Below are 17269 nucleotides of genomic sequence, written 5' to 3'. Positions count from 1 at the left end.
ACTGGCTGGTTAACATATTTTCCTTCAAGTGTTTGAATTTGGCTTGCTTGAATCTGGAGGCTTTGAGTTGATGTGTTCTTATGAAGTCTCTAGCTAGACCTGTGTGAAGCAAGTCCTTGAGTGGAGAAGACTAATTCCTAGTGTTCCCCACAAGGTAGGGAGGGACCAGGAAAGTTCAGGGTGTGGGCGTGACTTGGGTGCTCTGTCTGCAGTGGGACGGCCAGGGACTTGGAGACATGAAGGCAGAGAAAAGAGGAGGCCTTTTGTGCTTGGAAGGACTCTTCTGGGTGAGTTGTAACCTAAGCATTTATGGTTATTTCCCCTCTCCTGGAGAATTTTCCAGGGAACTCTAGCTGTGGAGTGGCCACACTGGGCGGGTTATGGCTTCATCATTGCTTCTTCCCACCTCCACTGCCAAATGTTTGGACACTGATCTTTCTCTATTATCTGCAGCTTCTCACCCTTAATGTTACCCAGGCTCTACGAATGGATAGTGTGTGCTTCATTAGTGCACATTTCCCTGTCTCCTTTTGTTTCTTGTGGGAGGAAATAGGAGAGAAAACAATCAATACCATGTGTAGCAAGTCTCTGTCATGCTGTTGGTTAATTCAAACATGTGATTCCACTTTGAATACAAAAATAGCAACAGCAATCATGTTATGCTTCTAATCGAGTGTAGAAATTATACGTACATTAGGCATCGTCTTGTGAGCTTGCTGTGGTCCTTGGCCCTTAGCAGCTGAGCTGGAATCCTAGGGCTACTCTTTGGAGTCACCTATGGATGGCTAGATGCCTTCCCCTGAATGGTCCCATTCTCTACGCTGAATACTGGGGTGCATTTGTTTCTGGATTTTCCTTATCTTTCTTCAAAGACTTGGATATTGTATTTTTTAAAAACCCCATCCCCACCTGTCACCGCTTACACACGCAAACACGCATTCTTTGCCAGCCAGATTTTCATTTCAAGGTTGCTTCCTCTCTGGGCTTTCCCCTGCTTCTTTTTCTTCTTTAATGACACCCTTCCCTGCAGTCGGTCTTACATCATCTTCAAAAACATGCCTGTGGTTAGTCTTCATATGGGCCAGTGGGAGAGTAAAAGTGTTTTTAGTCTAAAATAGCTCTGCCAAATATCTTAAGAACTTTTTTTTGTTTGACAGTCTTGCTCTGTCACCTGGGCTGGAGTACAGTGGTGCGATCTTGGCTCACTGTAACCTCTACCTCCTGGGTTCACACGATTCTCCCGCCTCAGCCTCCTGAGTAGCTGGGATTACAGGTGCACGCCACCATGCCTGGCTAATTTTTGTATTTTTAGTAGAGATGGGGTTTCGCCATCTTGCCCAAGTGGTCTCAAACTCCTGAACTTAAGTGATCCACCCATCTCAGCCTCCCAAAGTGTTGGGATTACAAGTGTGAGCCACCGCACCTGGCCTTATTATGAACTTTTGAACTGTGCTGGCAACGCCCTTTGGAACTAAGGATTCCTATGGCTTGTTTAAATCAATTCCTCCCACCCGCTGCTGACTTTTTTCTTTTTTCTTTTTTTTTTTTTTTTTTTTTTTTTTTTTTTTTTTTTGAGGCAGTCTCACTTTGTCACCTAGGCTGGAGTACCGTGATGTGATCTTGGTTCATTGTAACCTCTGCCTCTCGGGTTCAAGTGATTCTCCTGCCTCAGCCTCCTGGATAGTTGGGACTACAGGCCTGTGCCACCCTGCCTGGCTAATTTTTTATATTTTAAGTACAGACGGGGTTTCACTATGTTGGCCAGGCTGGTCTTGAACTCCTGACCTCAGGTGATCTGCCTGCCTCAGCCTCCTAAAGTGCTGAGATTACAGGCATGAGCCACTGTGCCCAGCCCAATTAGTCCTTTCTACAGCTGGGCAATATATTCATGTGCATTAGTCTGATACGATGATATTGGTGGTGGGTACATGTGGATATATTGTCACGTCTGCATGAGTTAAAAGGACTTTATGTTAAGCCAGAGTCTAAGCATCTTCAGGCAGATAGCATAGTTGCTGTGCTAAGGCTGTGTATAGTACAGAGAGTTCCTGTCTCTCAGCTTGGTTGTGGAGTAGGGATAGGGGAGCATCCAGTGATGGAAAAGACTTAGACTTGGAGCCAGATCTGGGTCCGAATCCCTGCTGAGCCCACAACCTTGGGACAAGTCATCTCTGCATGAAGTGCCATCTTCCTTTCTTATGAGAACCACTTCTCTTTATGCAAACAGTTCCAAAATAGAAGAGTAAATAAGTGAAAGTATCCTGTATACCTTACCCCTACCCTAACTGCTTGTACTGCTTTGAATATTGTTCAACCATTTTGAAAACTGAATTATAGTCTGTGGTGTGGATTTCCACTGATTATTCACTGCTTCCCTACTGGTAGATATTTCCTTTAAAAGTACTTGTGTAGAAAAGTGTGTAACTTTTGACCTAACATTTAAATGTATTCAGGTATTACCAAATTGCTCTCCAAAAATATTACCAATGGTAAGAAAGAGGAGGAGGATCTTTTGATGTTAAGAAAAAAGTAACTTGTTTTAGTTTATTACCAAGTCATGAGTCACTGACATCTGTAATTCCTAGTCCATCCCTCATCCCCAGCAGACTCAGGTGGGAGTTGGCAGTGGGATGGGATGAGGGCATCTCTTTCACAAATTATTTGATAATAGTTTTTTAAACAGGAAGCTTGGCCAGGCATTGTGGCTCACGCCTGTAACACTAACACTTTGGGAGGCTGAGGTGGGCGGATCACCTGAGGTCGGGAGTTTGAGACCAGCCTGACCAACATAGAGAAATCTCTTCTAAAAATACAAAATTATCCCGGCATGGTGGCACATGCCTGTAATCCCAGCTACTCAGGAGGCTGAGGCAGGAGAATCACTTGAACCTGGGAGGCAGAGGTTGCGGTGAGCCGAGATTGCGCCATTGCAATCCAGCCTGTGCAACAAGAGTGAAATTCCATCTCAAAAACAAACAAAAAAACCTAGGAAGCTTTAGGTAGCATTAAAATGATATCAAAATGGCTATCAAATCATGTCAAGTTAAGTGGTTTTTAATGATATATTGAATTCAGAGGAGGAGATCTTTCCAGTATCTTGATTGGAATGGCCAGCAAAGCGTAGATGGAAGGATAAGTGTTGACATTTATTGAGTTCTTACAACTTATGTGAATTAACTCGTTGATTTTTCCCAGTAACCTTCTGATGTAAGTGCTGTTAATGATCTCTGGTTGGCAGGGAAGAAAACTGAAGCAGAGGAAACTTGGTGCATGGTGGAAATGGGCTTCTAATCCAAGCATTCTGCTTCCAGAGCCCTTGCTCCTAACCATTTTAATCTGAGGCCAGAGCTCAGGGAGAATTGACATCTTTCAAGACGAGAGGGTACTGAGCCCAGAGAGGGCAGACCAGAGCAAGAAGTCCCAGGATAAAGTCCTTTAACAAGAAGCTGGAGGAGGATAGATTAGAGGGGCCTCCTGGAAAATACTAGGTGCTACAGAGAGGCCCAGAGGATGACTGGAGACAGTCATCTCCAGACATCCAGACATCCAGATGACTGGATTTGGCTACTGAGAAGTCACTGATGATCTTTTTTTTTTTTTTGAGACAGGATCTTCCTCTATTCCCCCCTCCCTGCAATCCCCTCCCCGTTTCCCCTGGGCTGGAGTGCAGTGGCATGAACTTGGCTCACTGCAGCCTTGACCTCCTGGGCTCAAGCAATCCTTCTGCCTCAGCCTCCCAGGTAGCTGGGACTACAGGCGTGCACCACCATGCCTGGCTAATTTTTTGTATTTTTTGTAGAGACAGGGTTTTACTGTGTTGCCCAGGCTGCACTGGTGATCTTTCGAGAGATTGTTGGTAGAGCAAATTTCCAGGGGTTAGGAGAGAGTACTAAGTGAGGAAATGGGCAGGGTTGGCATGAAATAAAGGAGAAACAGGACATTGTATGAGGCTGGCAGCAGGTTCAATCAAAGATTTGCCATTTCAGGGAAGACGGGGTAGCCTGTGCCCATTGATGAACCAAGTTAAGGCAACAGCCCAAAACAGATGGTCGGTGGGGGCAAAGCAGAAGGGCAGGAGGGTCAGCGGGAAGAGAAGGGGCCCAGCTGGGAAGGGGAAGAGGAACATGAAAACACAGCACTGATGTGGAGAGGTCATGTTTTCATCTGAAGTAGGGGTGTCACTTTGCTCCTGACCTTATTATGCTGGAGCCACTGATGTCCGATGGGGAAGGGAGCAGGAATAGGAAGAGATGGCCCAGGCTGAGCCCTGCCTGTGAGTGCACTGCTGACTGGGCTGGCCCTTTGGAGCTTGGGCACTGGCTCACTTTCCTCTTTCCGTTGGCCCTTGATCTGGAAGGGATGGGAAGTTGGGTTTATTTTGTTAGAGCCTGGTTGTCTGTAGCAAGCCTTTACTGTGTCATCTCCAAGAGACCTTTGTGTTGGGGCATAGCACTCTGATGGAAGATGTAATGCTTTTAGGGGAACTTATTTTCCCCTTCATCCATGCTCTCAGATTGCATTACAATTATGTAAAATATGGAATTCACTTTTACTGTCGATGTGAAGGGTCCCCTGTGACCTCATCATAAGATCCTTGCAGACTTAAGGACTGGAAAGGGGAAACCATGTTCAGACTGACTTTTTTTTTAGAGGGACTCTGAATCTTGTAGTTGATTATGTCCCTCTTTGTCTTGGTGTTTAAGAAGCTTGGACTTCAGTTTGCATCCAACCTATCTTTGGGTGTTAACTGTGTAGGACTTGGTGGCATGCAGGTGTTTGAGCCTTCCCTCTGATTTCATCTTTTTTTCACACATCCTCATTAAAAGCAAAATGAACCTCATGGCTTAGGGTCTCAAAAAGTACAAAGTATCTTTGTATGCTATTTCATAAAGCACAGTGTGAATATCTTCAAAAGGAGGATATGGGACCAGCCTGGGCAACATAGGGAGACCCCATCTCTACAAAACATTTTTTAAAAGGTAGCTGTGGTGGCACATGCCTGTAGTCCCAGCTACTTGGGAGGCTGAGGCGGAAGGATCACTTGAGCCTGGGAGGTTGAGGCTTCAGTGAGCTATGATCATGCCACACTGCACTCCAGCCTGGGTGACAGAGCAAGACTGTCTCAAAAAAAAAAAAAAAAAGAAAGAAAAAGAAAATGGGAAATTCTATCCTGCTTTTTAATGGAAATGTCATGTTTTCTCATTTTCATTGGGGAAAAAATGGTGCTGTTTTGCACAGTTAACATATCTGTAAGATTCTATCAGCATCTATCCCATGTTTAAAATTAGATGTTTCCTTTCTGTTCATAGCTGGTTGTGTGAAGCCACCTTTCTCAAATGGATAGACTCCACTGTAGTAAGCAAAACAGCATTTGGAATCTGAGATCTAGACCTGGATCTAGACTCCAAGAGGAGTTCCAGATTTACTAAGGCTGACCCAAAGGGCTGAGATCCCTTTTCTCCTTGGCCCGTTTTCATGCCTTGTGCCAATAATAACCCTCAGTAAAGGAGCCGCGTGGTGTTTTGACTCAGTTTTGGGGTTGGCAGATGGGAGCACGGGGATGAGTGTGATCAGTGATCTGTGAGATGATCCCCAGGCTGGTTGAGACCAGTTCCTTCTCAGAACAATACAGCGAACTTTTGGGACAATGACTTTGAAGTGGATTTCATGCCTTCCTGGAATCACAGTACTGTGAGGCTCATCCTGTGGAGCGGGCTTGCTGAAGAGTTGACGAGGAGTGAGTGTACATTCTGAAACTACAGAAAAGTTGCAAACATGTCATGTGCCTTGTCGTTATGGAAAGACAAATGACAGCTCTTCAGTGTTACCCATGCTCCTGACTCAAGGGTTATTTTGGAGGCAGCTAGAGGTCCTGCTGGAGAGACAGTGCTTGACAATCTGGAGAGTGGCAAAGAGCTGATACCTACAAATGCGGGAATGAGTTTGTTAGACTCTTAAATATTCCAGCGGTGAGACAAAGAAAACAAACACTTGAGGAACATCTCTATTTTCACCTCTTTGATTTGTGGGGCTTCAGCTAAGATCCCCTTGCAGCAAAATCTCTACAGATCTCTAAAATTCAAGACCCGGCTGGCCTCCTTCCCAGTGCGAGAATGTTCTCCAACAAGCTTTCTTGGAGGTTATCTCTTCCTGCTTGTGCTTCATTGGCACTCAAAACATGGTATTTTTCCATGCCTGTGTGCTTCTTGTCCATCTCTTGGGAATTTCTGCGTGTATTTTCCTGGTCTGTCCTCTGTGTGTCACTCAGAATAAATCAACTCCCTCTTCTATATAACTTCCATCTAAATATTTAGATGGGAGCTAACCTGCCTCTCCTGAACTTCCAGGTCATATGTAGCCACTCCTGGCTAGCCAGTTTCTCATAATAGGCTGTATTTGGTTTTTCTTTCTTTCTTTCTTTTTTTTTTTGAGACGGAGTCTCGCTGTGTCGCCCAGGCTGGAGTGCAGTGGCCGGATCTCAGCTCACTGCAAGCTCCGCCTCCCGGGTTCACGCCATTCTCCTGCCTCAGCTTCCCGAGTAACTGGGACTACAGGCGCCCGCCACCTTGCCCAGCTAGTTTTTTGTATTTTTTTTAGTAGAGACAGAGTTTCACCGTGTTAGCCAGGATGGTCTCGATCTCCTGACCTTGTGATCCGCCCGTCTCGGCCTCCCAAAGTGCTGGGACTACAGGCTTGAGCCACCACGCCCGGCCTGTATTTGGTTTTTCGAATCTTTTCACCACCTAGTTTACTCCTTCTAGTAACTGATGCCAGCTTATCATTGTCACCTTTCAGAATGCATCACTCAGAATTGATCATAGTATTGCTACAGATATGGTTTAACCTACCAGAGTACACTGGGATTGTTTACTGACTTCCCTTGATTACAAAGCTTTAGCTCCTTCTGTTTTAACCAACAGAATCACTTGGCGAGGTAGACAGGGTAACTCTGTGTAGAAGAAAGATTCTAATCCTTGCTTCATCAAATTGACTTTTCCTGTCTATAAAGTATGGTGGTGATCACTCTGGGAGGTTTTATGGCTCACATGAACTCCAATGCGCACCCGTTTCTTATAAATAATGCTTTCCTTGGTTACCTCATGGGGCTGTTTTGATTTAAACAAATAAGCAATACTATTTTATAAAGAATTGTATAACTATGCAGACCAAGATAGTGTTGGCTTTTTAACTCACTCAACTCACTGAGTAAGCATTACTAGTTCTAAAACTTTGGGGCAGGAGTTTACATAGATTTTGAATAAACTGTGTATTAATGTAAGAAAGAGCCTTCTGATTTCCAGTTTCCTTAATAAGTATGCCCAGTAGTTTCCAAATCATTAATGGCCAAAACAGAAGAGAACACATCTAAATGCAAACATTGAGGTGCACATCAGCACGAGTTTCTTCTGCCGTGACATAATCAGCACAGTGGGCATGGTGTCCCTTCTGACTGTTCCCTACTTCAAGGGTTACTGAACTGGACTTCAGGAGTGCCCTAGACATAAGGAACTTTTATCAGAAAGTAAGGCAGTTATATCCCTAGTGGGCCATCTAAGATTACCAGATTGGCAGATCAAGGAGATGTGACGCCCATAAAAGGCAGTGACATTCAAATGCAGATGCCTTTCCGAAACAAGATAGGTATTTAAATCTTAGGCATTTCCCTAGCTGGTAATCCTGTCAGTGGGTGAAAAATCATGGATTGAGTGCCTACTATGTATCAGGCATGGGCATGAGGGGTACTAAAATGAACAAGAGCCTGTCCTCCCCTCAAGGAGGGGACATGGGCAGGTGTTCTTGGACATGCCTTGTGTGTCCATGCAGCCTTGGTGATGGCTGCCCTTCCCCCTGAGTGCTTGCACACTCTCTCCCCAGGAGTCCACTCTAGGAAGGGCACCTGCCAGGCTCTTCAGCCGGTAATAGATCCTCGCCCTCTGGGTGGGGATGGGGCGGGAGCAGACCTCTCCCTAGGTTCCTGTTACTACCGTTTGCCAAAGCTTCTCTCATAGTGAGCTGCTTGATATGCACTTCTTTGTTACTTCTTGTTTCTGAGTCTAGATTCTTCTGAGAATCCAGTGTCTATACTTGTTCCCTCCTTGTTTAGATTTGAACTTTCAAAAATCCACTTTATGTGTGTTCTAAGCTTTACGGTCTAAAGGTCATATTCTAGACAGAGAAGACAAAATTGACATTCTGTTTGCTCTGCATCTTTCTACTGTTTGTTATACTCTTTGCTTTAGGCACTGGACCAGCTCCTCTTTAATTTTGTGTGTGTGTATATATATATATATATATATAATTTTTTTTTTTTTTGAGACCGAGTTTCACTCTTGTTGCTTAAGCTGGTGTGTAGTGGCGTGATCTCGGCTCACTGCAAAAAACCTCCGCCTCCCGGGTGCAAGCGATTCTCCTGCCTCAGTAGCTGAGATGACAGGTGCTACGGGCGTGTGCCACCACGCCCAGCTAATTTTTTGTATTTTTAGTAGAAACGGGGTTTCACCATGTTAGCCAGGCTGATCTCGAACTCCTGACCTCGGGTGATCCGTCTGCCTTGGCCTCCCAAAGTGCTGGGATTACAGGCGTGAGCCGCTGCGCCTGGCTTATTTATATTTTTTTGAGACAGGGTCTCCGTCTATTGCTCAGGCTGGAGTGTAGTAGCACGATCTCAGCTCACTGCAGCCTTGACCTCCCAGGCTCAGGTGATCCTCCCACCTCAGCCTCCCAAATTGCTAGGACCACAGGTGTGTGCCATAGTGAGACAAGGTCTCACTATGTTGCCCAGGCTAGTCTCAAACTCCTGGACTCAAGTGATCCTCCAGTGTTGGTCTTCCAAATTGCTGGTGTGACCCACGGCACCCATCCTAGTTATTTTTAAAGCTTTAATTTCTTGTCAGTCTCACAGTATTTGTATATTGAGTCATAATGTTTTTGTATTTACCTGATTATAGACATTTGGAGGGAAAAAATTTGTGCTGGTTGGTGCCATATGCTGATACCTTGATCTGAAGATACAGTTGGACCTCTGAGAGGAGGACCTGGCTTTAAAATGCTCCTGGACTTACTCCTGTTTACCTGGAGCGAGCATGATTTTCTACAGCTTTCAAATGTCTAGTTCTTCCACATCAAATCTTGAGCACGTTCATACCATGGAATGAGTCTTAGGTTCTGTGGTGACCTCAAGAAGGGCATGCATTCTATCTTGACATCACTGTCCCAAATGTAAAATGTTTTTATCTAGAAATCCAACTCCTATCCCCCATAAGATACGTGCCTGATTTTGTAAAATAGTTCCTTTATCTTTTTTGTCAGCCACAATCTGAAAAAGAATGAGAATTTGGGATGCAAACACATTCTAAGCAGAGAGAAGAGCTTTAGCAAAGACAGAGAGGCAGGAACCAGCCTCAGGAAGAGTGGTAAAGCGAGTGGACAGTGGTGAAGGCTGGCACCCCAGGTGAGCCTGTCTGCAGTGGGATTTTCTTTGCTATTGCAAACAATGGACTGAACAAGTTGCATTGGGGTTTGGTTAATAGAACGCTCCGCACCTCGAGCTGATAAAATTGGAGGGCATACATGCTGATGTGTGTCAGGTATTGCAGTGGGTTCCGTTCCTATTGAACAGGCTTCATCCTCACAGTGGCCCTGGAAGGAAAGAGTCTACCCACAAGAAATAGGGTGACCTGGGTTCATTTACTTACCGAGGTCACACTGGAATTGGGAACACAGGGTTCTGAAGTTTGACTTGAAAGTGTGTGATCTTCAGTACATGTTTCTATTCATTGACTTAGGGCAGATAAAAAATGTTGAAGCCTGTTCATTGTTCTTGTATGAGATACCAAGAATGGCAAGTGATAGAAGGAAGGAGAGGAGGAATCTTGGTATTTGAGATGGAAATCTATTTTGTTCCTATTTTAGGACCGAGGTAGCCCCCGTTGTTCTCTCTCTATTTTAAACACCCCATTTTATATATATTTTTGTGAACTCTTTAACACACTTTATTTAATATTTGTCTCTTTCTGCTAGAATGTAAGCTTGCAGGACAGGGACTTTGCCTTTGAACTGTGCCTAGTATGAACTAGCCATTTAGATGAAGGACAGAAAGAAGGATTCATGGAGAAAAAAGACAAAAGAAGAATCTAAGGAACACAGGGAACACTTGAAAAACAAAAGCTAATGTTGAATACGAATTTACTTAGAGAGTTTGGAGTAATGCAGGATTACTCTAGTGGCTCAAAACAGGGAGCCTAGTGAGAGGTCAGACACAACTGAAATTAGGGAGACTGTTGTAATCACCAGGGACAATAATCTGGAATTGTCTGCTTCCAGGTTTGAACAAGCTCTGTGATGATAATACATCATGAGAAGGAATCCATGTGAAAAACAAGCAGTCTTCACTCTTCAGTAGATTCTGGAATGTCCTGGGTGTAAGGGGGGCATCAGACAGTTCTTGTACATGAATATCATCACTCTACCTCGTAGCAGGTGCGCCCCCACCTTTTTTCCAAATTGCACTTGAGCTGAATGCTCTCAGTGTACACCAAGAAGTACCATTCAACAGCGCAGGAATCGAGCTTTTGGGTCAGCTGTGGAGGTGCTTTTTGGAGCTCTGTCTCCCTTTCTGAGGGTTCTGAGGAGGAAGCTTCTCAAATCTCAGAGCCAAGGAGGGGCATGGCTGTTTCCCAGCAGCTGGTAGGCTGGTATCTGCTCTGGTGTCTCCCTTCACTGGTAGCACGCATAGGCCCTCGGGGTTGTGTTTCTGAAGGCGGTCTTAGTCCAGAGCTCTTGGATACATGATTAATAGTGATATGTGATACGTGTGCATGTGGGCTGGAAGAAAAATTGGCTGAAGTATAGGCCCTTCCTTCTGGGAATGGAGGGTGATTTGGGGGAGAGACACTTGTACATTTTAGTGTATCTCAGTGTTTCTTAACCTTGTTTTCATGATCACTTTCTCCAAGAGTTGTTTTAGACACTGTTCCTAGTTACCTGTATCCCCTGCCTGATTTAGTACAAAGGAGTAAGATTTTGTTGGGTACGGTTGAGCTTTGGAGAGTCCTAAGTTTTTGTATTGTCTAAGATTTTTTTCACCATCTACCACAAGAAGCACTTTTCACTCCTTTGGGACCCTGCCACCCCTGTTGAGAATGCATGTGCTACATACTTGTGTATCATTTATTTATATTTGTTTTAAAGACAGAATCTCACTCTGCCACCCAGGCTGTAGTGCAGTGACATGATAATCAGTTACTGCATCCTGAACTCCTGACTTCAAGCTGTCCTCCTGCCTTGGCCTCCTCCCAAAGTGCTGGGATTACAGGCATGAGCCACCCACCTGGCCTAATTTTTTTTTTTTTTTAATAGAGACAGGGTCTCCCTATATTGCCCTGGCTGGTCTCAAACTCCTGGACTCAAGGGGTCCTCCTGCCTCAGCCGCCCAAAGTGCCAGGATTACAGTTGTGAGCCAATATGCCTGGCCTGGCCTAACTTAAAACAATTATTATTTTAGAATTGACTGGGCGTGGTGGCTCATGCCTGTAATCCCAGCACTTTGGGAGGCTGAGGTGGGCAGATCACCTGAAGTCAGGAGTTCAAGACCAGCCTGACCAACATTGCGAAACCCTGTCTCTACTAAAAATACAAAAATTAACTGGGCGTGGTGGTGGGCACCTGTAATCCCAACTCCTCAGGAGGTTGAGGCAGGAGAATCGCTTGAACCCGGGAGGCAGAGGTTGCAGTGAGCCGAGATCGCGCCATGGCACTCCAGCCTGGGTGACAGAGCGAGACCCGTTTCTCAAAAAGAACAAACAAACAACAACAAACCAATTAATATTTTAGAATTATAAAAGAAAGTGAGGGCTAAAGAAAGGTCATGAAAAAAGAAAGGACTGACCTGCATTTGAACTGAAGGGTGACTCCACACTGGTGCTCTTAGCTGTCCTGAGGATAGAGCCGAGGAAAGCTCTAAGGGCTGAAGCCGCCACCACCACCACCACGGGATGAACCCTGGACTCAGGCACAGGAAGATGAAGAAGAGCACATGAAGTTGTCGGAGGAGCCAGAGCAGAGCAGGTCGAGCGCTGAATGCAGGGAGAAGGATCAGCTGTACCCGATGCCCCGGGAGGCTTTTTTCTTGGTCTTCATTTTCTTCACATGTTGATTGTATCTGGCAAGAGCGATGTTGGAGAGCTTCGGGGAGGAGCCTTCAGCAGGTGTGCCCAGACAGGATTCTCATTGGCCCCTGGATCATTTGCATGTGCGCCTTGATGCCAAGAAGGCTGCCAGGCACTGCTTGGAGAATTTGTGCGTGTTTAAGAAAGGAAGAGTGGGCATATAAAGAGAGAGGCTGCTGTGGATTTGAAAGAGCCAGGCAGAAAGTCTGTGAAAGCAGCTTGGGAAGGCCAAGAAAATAAATCTTGAAGAAGAATAAAGAAAGGATATTTATCAACACCTTGGAAGAGTAATTTTTATTTATTTATTTTTTATTTTTGAGATGGGGTCTTGTTCTATTGCCCAGGCTGGAGTGCAGTGGCGCGATCTCGGCTCACTGCAAGCTCCGCCTCCTGGGTTCACGCCATTCTCCTGCCTCAACCTCCCGAGAAGCTGGGACTACAGGTGCCCGCCACCACGTCTGGCTAATTTTTTGTATTTTTAGTAGAGACGGGTTCTCTCGATCTCCTGACCTCATGATCCCCCCTGCGTCGCCCTCCCAAAATGCTGGGATTACAGGCATGAGCTACCGCGCCTGGCCAGGAAGAGTAATTTTAAAGTAAATTAGAGTGAAATTTCCATGAAGTATTAATGAGGTAAGTTTAAGCAATAATTTTAAGCTAACTTGCTTTTGTTGAGAGAAAGAAAATATAAGTGGTTTTCTGCCAGATGTTCAGAAATTGAAGCTTTTAGATGAAAATAGTAAATCATTTTATTGGCCAAAGATTACTTTTTAAAATTGCTCTCAGTTCCTTGATTTTAAAAGATAATGCTGTTTAGCTGGCCTGACTGCATGAAGCTCACTTACTGGAAACATATTCGCAGTATTTGGATAGAAGAATCCCGTTGCTCCTTGACTGAAAGGAAACCCTTAGCCCAAACCAACAGTTATTTGATGTGGCTGCATTCCTAGTTTTAATTTTTAATGGATCATATGGGGCTTTGAGTTTTGCATACATGTACTTACGAATTTCTTTTGTGCACATGGTCATATGGTAAGTCTCAAGGACAGCATCGCCTGTCCAGAGCTCCCCCCTACAACCACTCTGGCAGAGCCAGGATTTGAACTGAGGTCCATCTGACTCCAATGCTTGATTTTTCTATCTCTTCACTTCCTTGACCAGAACTGTCAACAGAGAAGATGAAAACTTCTTACTGGGATCTACTAAGATATTTCAAGTTAGGTCTGTAATCACTTCGTGGTTTGGGGCATGGCACCAAATCTGTTGGACACATTTTTAACAAAGGACACATAAATATGCTTTTAATGTTTTTCTGCTTAAATAATAATTGGTGTCATTTGGTGTGAAAATTACCATCACCATCCTGTGAAATACCCTAAACTACTCTAACATAATTTTTCTCTACATTTGAAGAAACAAGAGAAAAAACTTCTTCAGTTTTTTATTATTTGACAAAATTGTGTAGATAGCTGAGAGTAGGAAAGGACCTAGTGCAGTCATCCAGTTCAGACTTCCTCTTGGATCAAGAGAAGTTAGAGAAACTAACCCAGGGCCCATAGCAAAGATAGATGGAGCCAGGCGTGGCGCCAAGGCAGAACTCCTCTCACCCTAGTATATTATGGTTTTCTTCAGATTGATCAAAATATATCTCCTAGTTGAGAACACCTTCACTTTTGGGGAAAAAAAAGTCACCTTACAATTAGAATGTGCTTTCCATAGTTAATGCTTGAGGAGTACTTTTCTCCTTTTCTTCTTTGCCTGTCCCCTTTCATACCACCACCTCCAATTTATATAGCGAGAATTTATTTTTCTAGCCACCCAGAACAAGACCCCAGTGTGAAAATATAGTCAAGACTTTAAAAAAATGTGCCTACCGGCTGGACACAGTGGCTCACGCCTTTAATCTCAGCACTTTGGGAGGTCGAGGCAGGCGGATCACCTGAGGTAAGGAGTTTGAGAACAGCCTTACCAACATGGTGAAACCCCGTCTCTACTAAAAATACGAAAATTAGCCAGGCGTGGTGGTGTGTGCCTGTACTCCCAGCTACTCGGGAGGCTGAGGTAGGAGAATTGCTTGAACCCGGGAGGTGGAGGTTGCAGTACGGCCGAGTTCACGCCACTACACTCCAGCCTGGGCGACAGAGCAAGACTCCATCTCAAAAATAATAAAATAAAAATGTGTCTACCAATTTAATATTTGCTTTTATTTTCTAAAAGTGCCATAAAACATGGGTTTATTTGATGTGTTGGAGGAGATATATTATCCTAGAATATTTATCTGAGGTATAATAGGAGTATTGGAGGCTGGGAGTGGTGGCTCATGCCTGTAATCTCAGCACTTTGGGAAGCTGATGCGGGAGGATCACATGAGACCAAGAGTTTGAGAGTAGCCTGGAAACAAATTGTATTTAAGACTGTCTTTTATAAACTAACCTCCAGGCCATACTTGATCCATGAAACATTGCACAGTTGGTCATCTTAATATGAAAATATAGGCCGGGTGCGGTGGCTCAAGCCTGTAATCCCAGCACTTTGGGAGGCCGAGACGGGCGGATCACGAGGTCAGGAGATCGAGCCCATCCTGGCTAATACGGTGAAACCCTGTCTCTACTTAAAAATACTAGCCCCGAGCGACGAGGCGGCGCCTGTAGTCCCAGTACTCGGGAGGCTGAAGGGCAGGAAAGATGGCGTAAACCCGGAGGCGAGCTTTGCAGTGAGCTGAGATCCGGCCAGCTGCACTCCAGGCTGGGTGGCAGAGGCAAGAACTCCGTCTCAAAAAAAAAAAAAAAAAAAAAAAAAAAAAAAAAAGAGAAAATATAAACTTACTGGATTTTCATTTGTAATTCTGGGTAAATAAATCCACAGTTTAAATCAGTTATCCATTCTGTCAAAGCTGTAGAGCCATTTCTCCAGCTTGGGTAAAGGGTGCAAAGGATCAAGAATTGCCATCTCCCTAATGCCACCGTAATTTAGTGAAATCATTTGCCCTCTCTCAGTCAAAGCAGAAGCTTCATGTTTGGCATGGCGGGGAGGGGAAGAGAGTCCCTGAAAACAGCCCGGGAGTAGTCTGATTATGTGCCAGGGCATCCCTCAGGCTCAGGTGCACAGTGAGCCTTCAAGAGGGGGACCTGGAATGTAGACCTTTCCACTTACTTGACCTGGAAAACAGGATGTTTTTCCTACCTTGAGAAGTTAAAGGCTGTTGTGCCTTTTGATAGACACAAAAAGGAACTGTGATCAAGTGTGACACTTGGAGTCTGTGTTTTTTAAGACTCAGCGTTGGTTTTCACTGTTGGGTGACTTACAGGTAAGCTGGCCAGGTTCGTAAATGTCTGTCCTGATCCTGGTGGTCAGGCTCTCTCTCTTGGAAAGGACCTGAATGCAGCCCACAGTCCTATATGCTCTGGCACTAGGAACCTGGGGCATTTCCCACAGTTGTGCTTGGTTCCTCCATGAGTGGTGTAGACTGAAACTTGCGGGACCTCTTTGTGACTAAAATGTCAAGATGTCATTTCATTTCTTGCTGTGATTAACCCTCCCTATGTCTTATGGACACAGCAGACATTTCTACCTTCATTCCCATTTCCAACAATGTAATTGATTCCCAAGCTTATGATCTCTATCTCCCGGGCATTTCCTATGTATCCTTGGCATTTTCACCTGTGCTGAATGAGAAGACAAATGATACTGGATCTTTCCTTCTTCCCAGCTGTGGGTTATTTTTTTGGCGGTGGGGCAGGAGACAGGGTCTCACTCTGTTGCCCAGGCTGGAGTGCGGTGGCGTGATCATGGCTCACTGTAGGCTTGATCTCGTGGGCTCAAGTAATCTTCCTACCTTGGCCTTCCAAGTCACTGGGATGATAGGCATGCACCATCAAGCCCAGCTGAATTTTTTATTTTTAGTAGAGACGATGTCTCTCAATGGTGCTCAGGCTAGTCTCGAACTCCTGAGCTCCAGAGATCCACCCAGCTCAGTCCCCAAATGCCGAGATTACAGGTGTGAGCCACTGCGCCTGCCTGAGCTGTGTTCTCCATAACCCTGATTGACCAGCCCCTTTAAGAGGACTCCAGGACACGGAATAGCTTAAGAACTTGGGCATGTGATTTTTTTTCACAATATTTTGCTTAAATTTTATTTTTTCAATTATTTTAAATTGAGGTCTGTGGTCTTATTAAAAAGGGATCTTTCAAAACTTATGTTTAGTAGTTTTACCATGTATAATAGCATTGCATTTGTGTTGGTAAGTTGGCCTTTATTTTTGAATTCTGCAAGTAAAAGTTAAACTTTCTTTTGTTTTATCAGATGTTTGGGTGTCAGGTTCAATTCTAGATACTAAGAATCTGAACTAGCTGCTTTTCCTTCCTGTAAGAAGTCTAATAGAATAGAGACTACATAAACAGAATTTAAATATTGTACAGTAATTAGTACTGAGGAAAGTGTGTATGTGTGTGCGTTTAGTATGTAGTGTGTATTTGGCTGAACAGAAGGCAAATACCAGAACTTCCCAGTCAACAAAACTATTGGAATGTTATGTATTGGCGAGGTGTGAGATCCTCTGTAAAATAACTGCATGTGTCAGAATCCTCTCCCCTTCTTTTTTTGGAATACGGTGATTAATGACTTAAACTTTAAAGTTGGAGTGCCATGTTGTAACATACCATAAATCCTTGTCACTTCCTGTGGATCATGAAGGGAAATCTGATGTCTCTTGATGGATGTTCTCTCCTTGTCAGTCCCAGCCTCTCCATGTGCTGTTCAAAATTTTGTATGACACTATCTTCACCAAAAATTTGTTATGAGTTACTGAAGTTGTAACGGTTCAGTTTGCCATTGAGTTCTATTGAGTGTCATTTACGGCACTTCACAGCTGTGGTCTTAATGGATAGTGAAAGCAGAGCACGTTGTGAGTCGGCAGTTTCTGGTGCTTTCGTGAAATTCTTCTAAAGTGAGTTAACTTGTATTTCAGATTGCTTCCAAGTATGATCATCAAGCAGAAGAAGATCTTCGCAATTGGATAGAAGAGGTGACAGGCATGAGCATTGGCACCAACTTCCAGCTGGGCTTAAAGGATGGCATCATCCTCTGCGAGTGAGTTACAGCC

The 17269-nt window shown here is 44.5% G+C and overlaps 1 protein-coding gene across 2 annotated transcripts in view; it reads left to right on the top strand.

The window, feature by feature from the left end:
- CNN3 (calponin 3) overlaps positions 1-17269 on the top strand; it is a 31243-nt gene that overhangs the window by 7341 nt on the left and 6633 nt on the right. For both annotated transcript variants that reach the window (XM_017879793.1, XM_017879794.1), the window contains exon 2: positions 17135-17256. In XM_017879793.1, the coding sequence (XP_017735282.1) occupies positions 17201-17256 (56 nt within the window). In that variant the 5' untranslated portion in view covers positions 17135-17200. The remainder of the gene's footprint in view (positions 1-17134; positions 17257-17269) is intronic.

Source organism: Rhinopithecus bieti, unplaced genomic scaffold (genome assembly GCF_001698545.2).
Source record: "Rhinopithecus bieti isolate Rb0 unplaced genomic scaffold, ASM169854v2 scaffold_11919, whole genome shotgun sequence".
Classification (NCBI taxonomy): Eukaryota; Metazoa; Chordata; class Mammalia; order Primates; family Cercopithecidae; genus Rhinopithecus; species Rhinopithecus bieti.
Note: the sequence above shows the minus strand (reverse complement) of the source record. Positions and strands in the feature narration are given on the sequence as shown.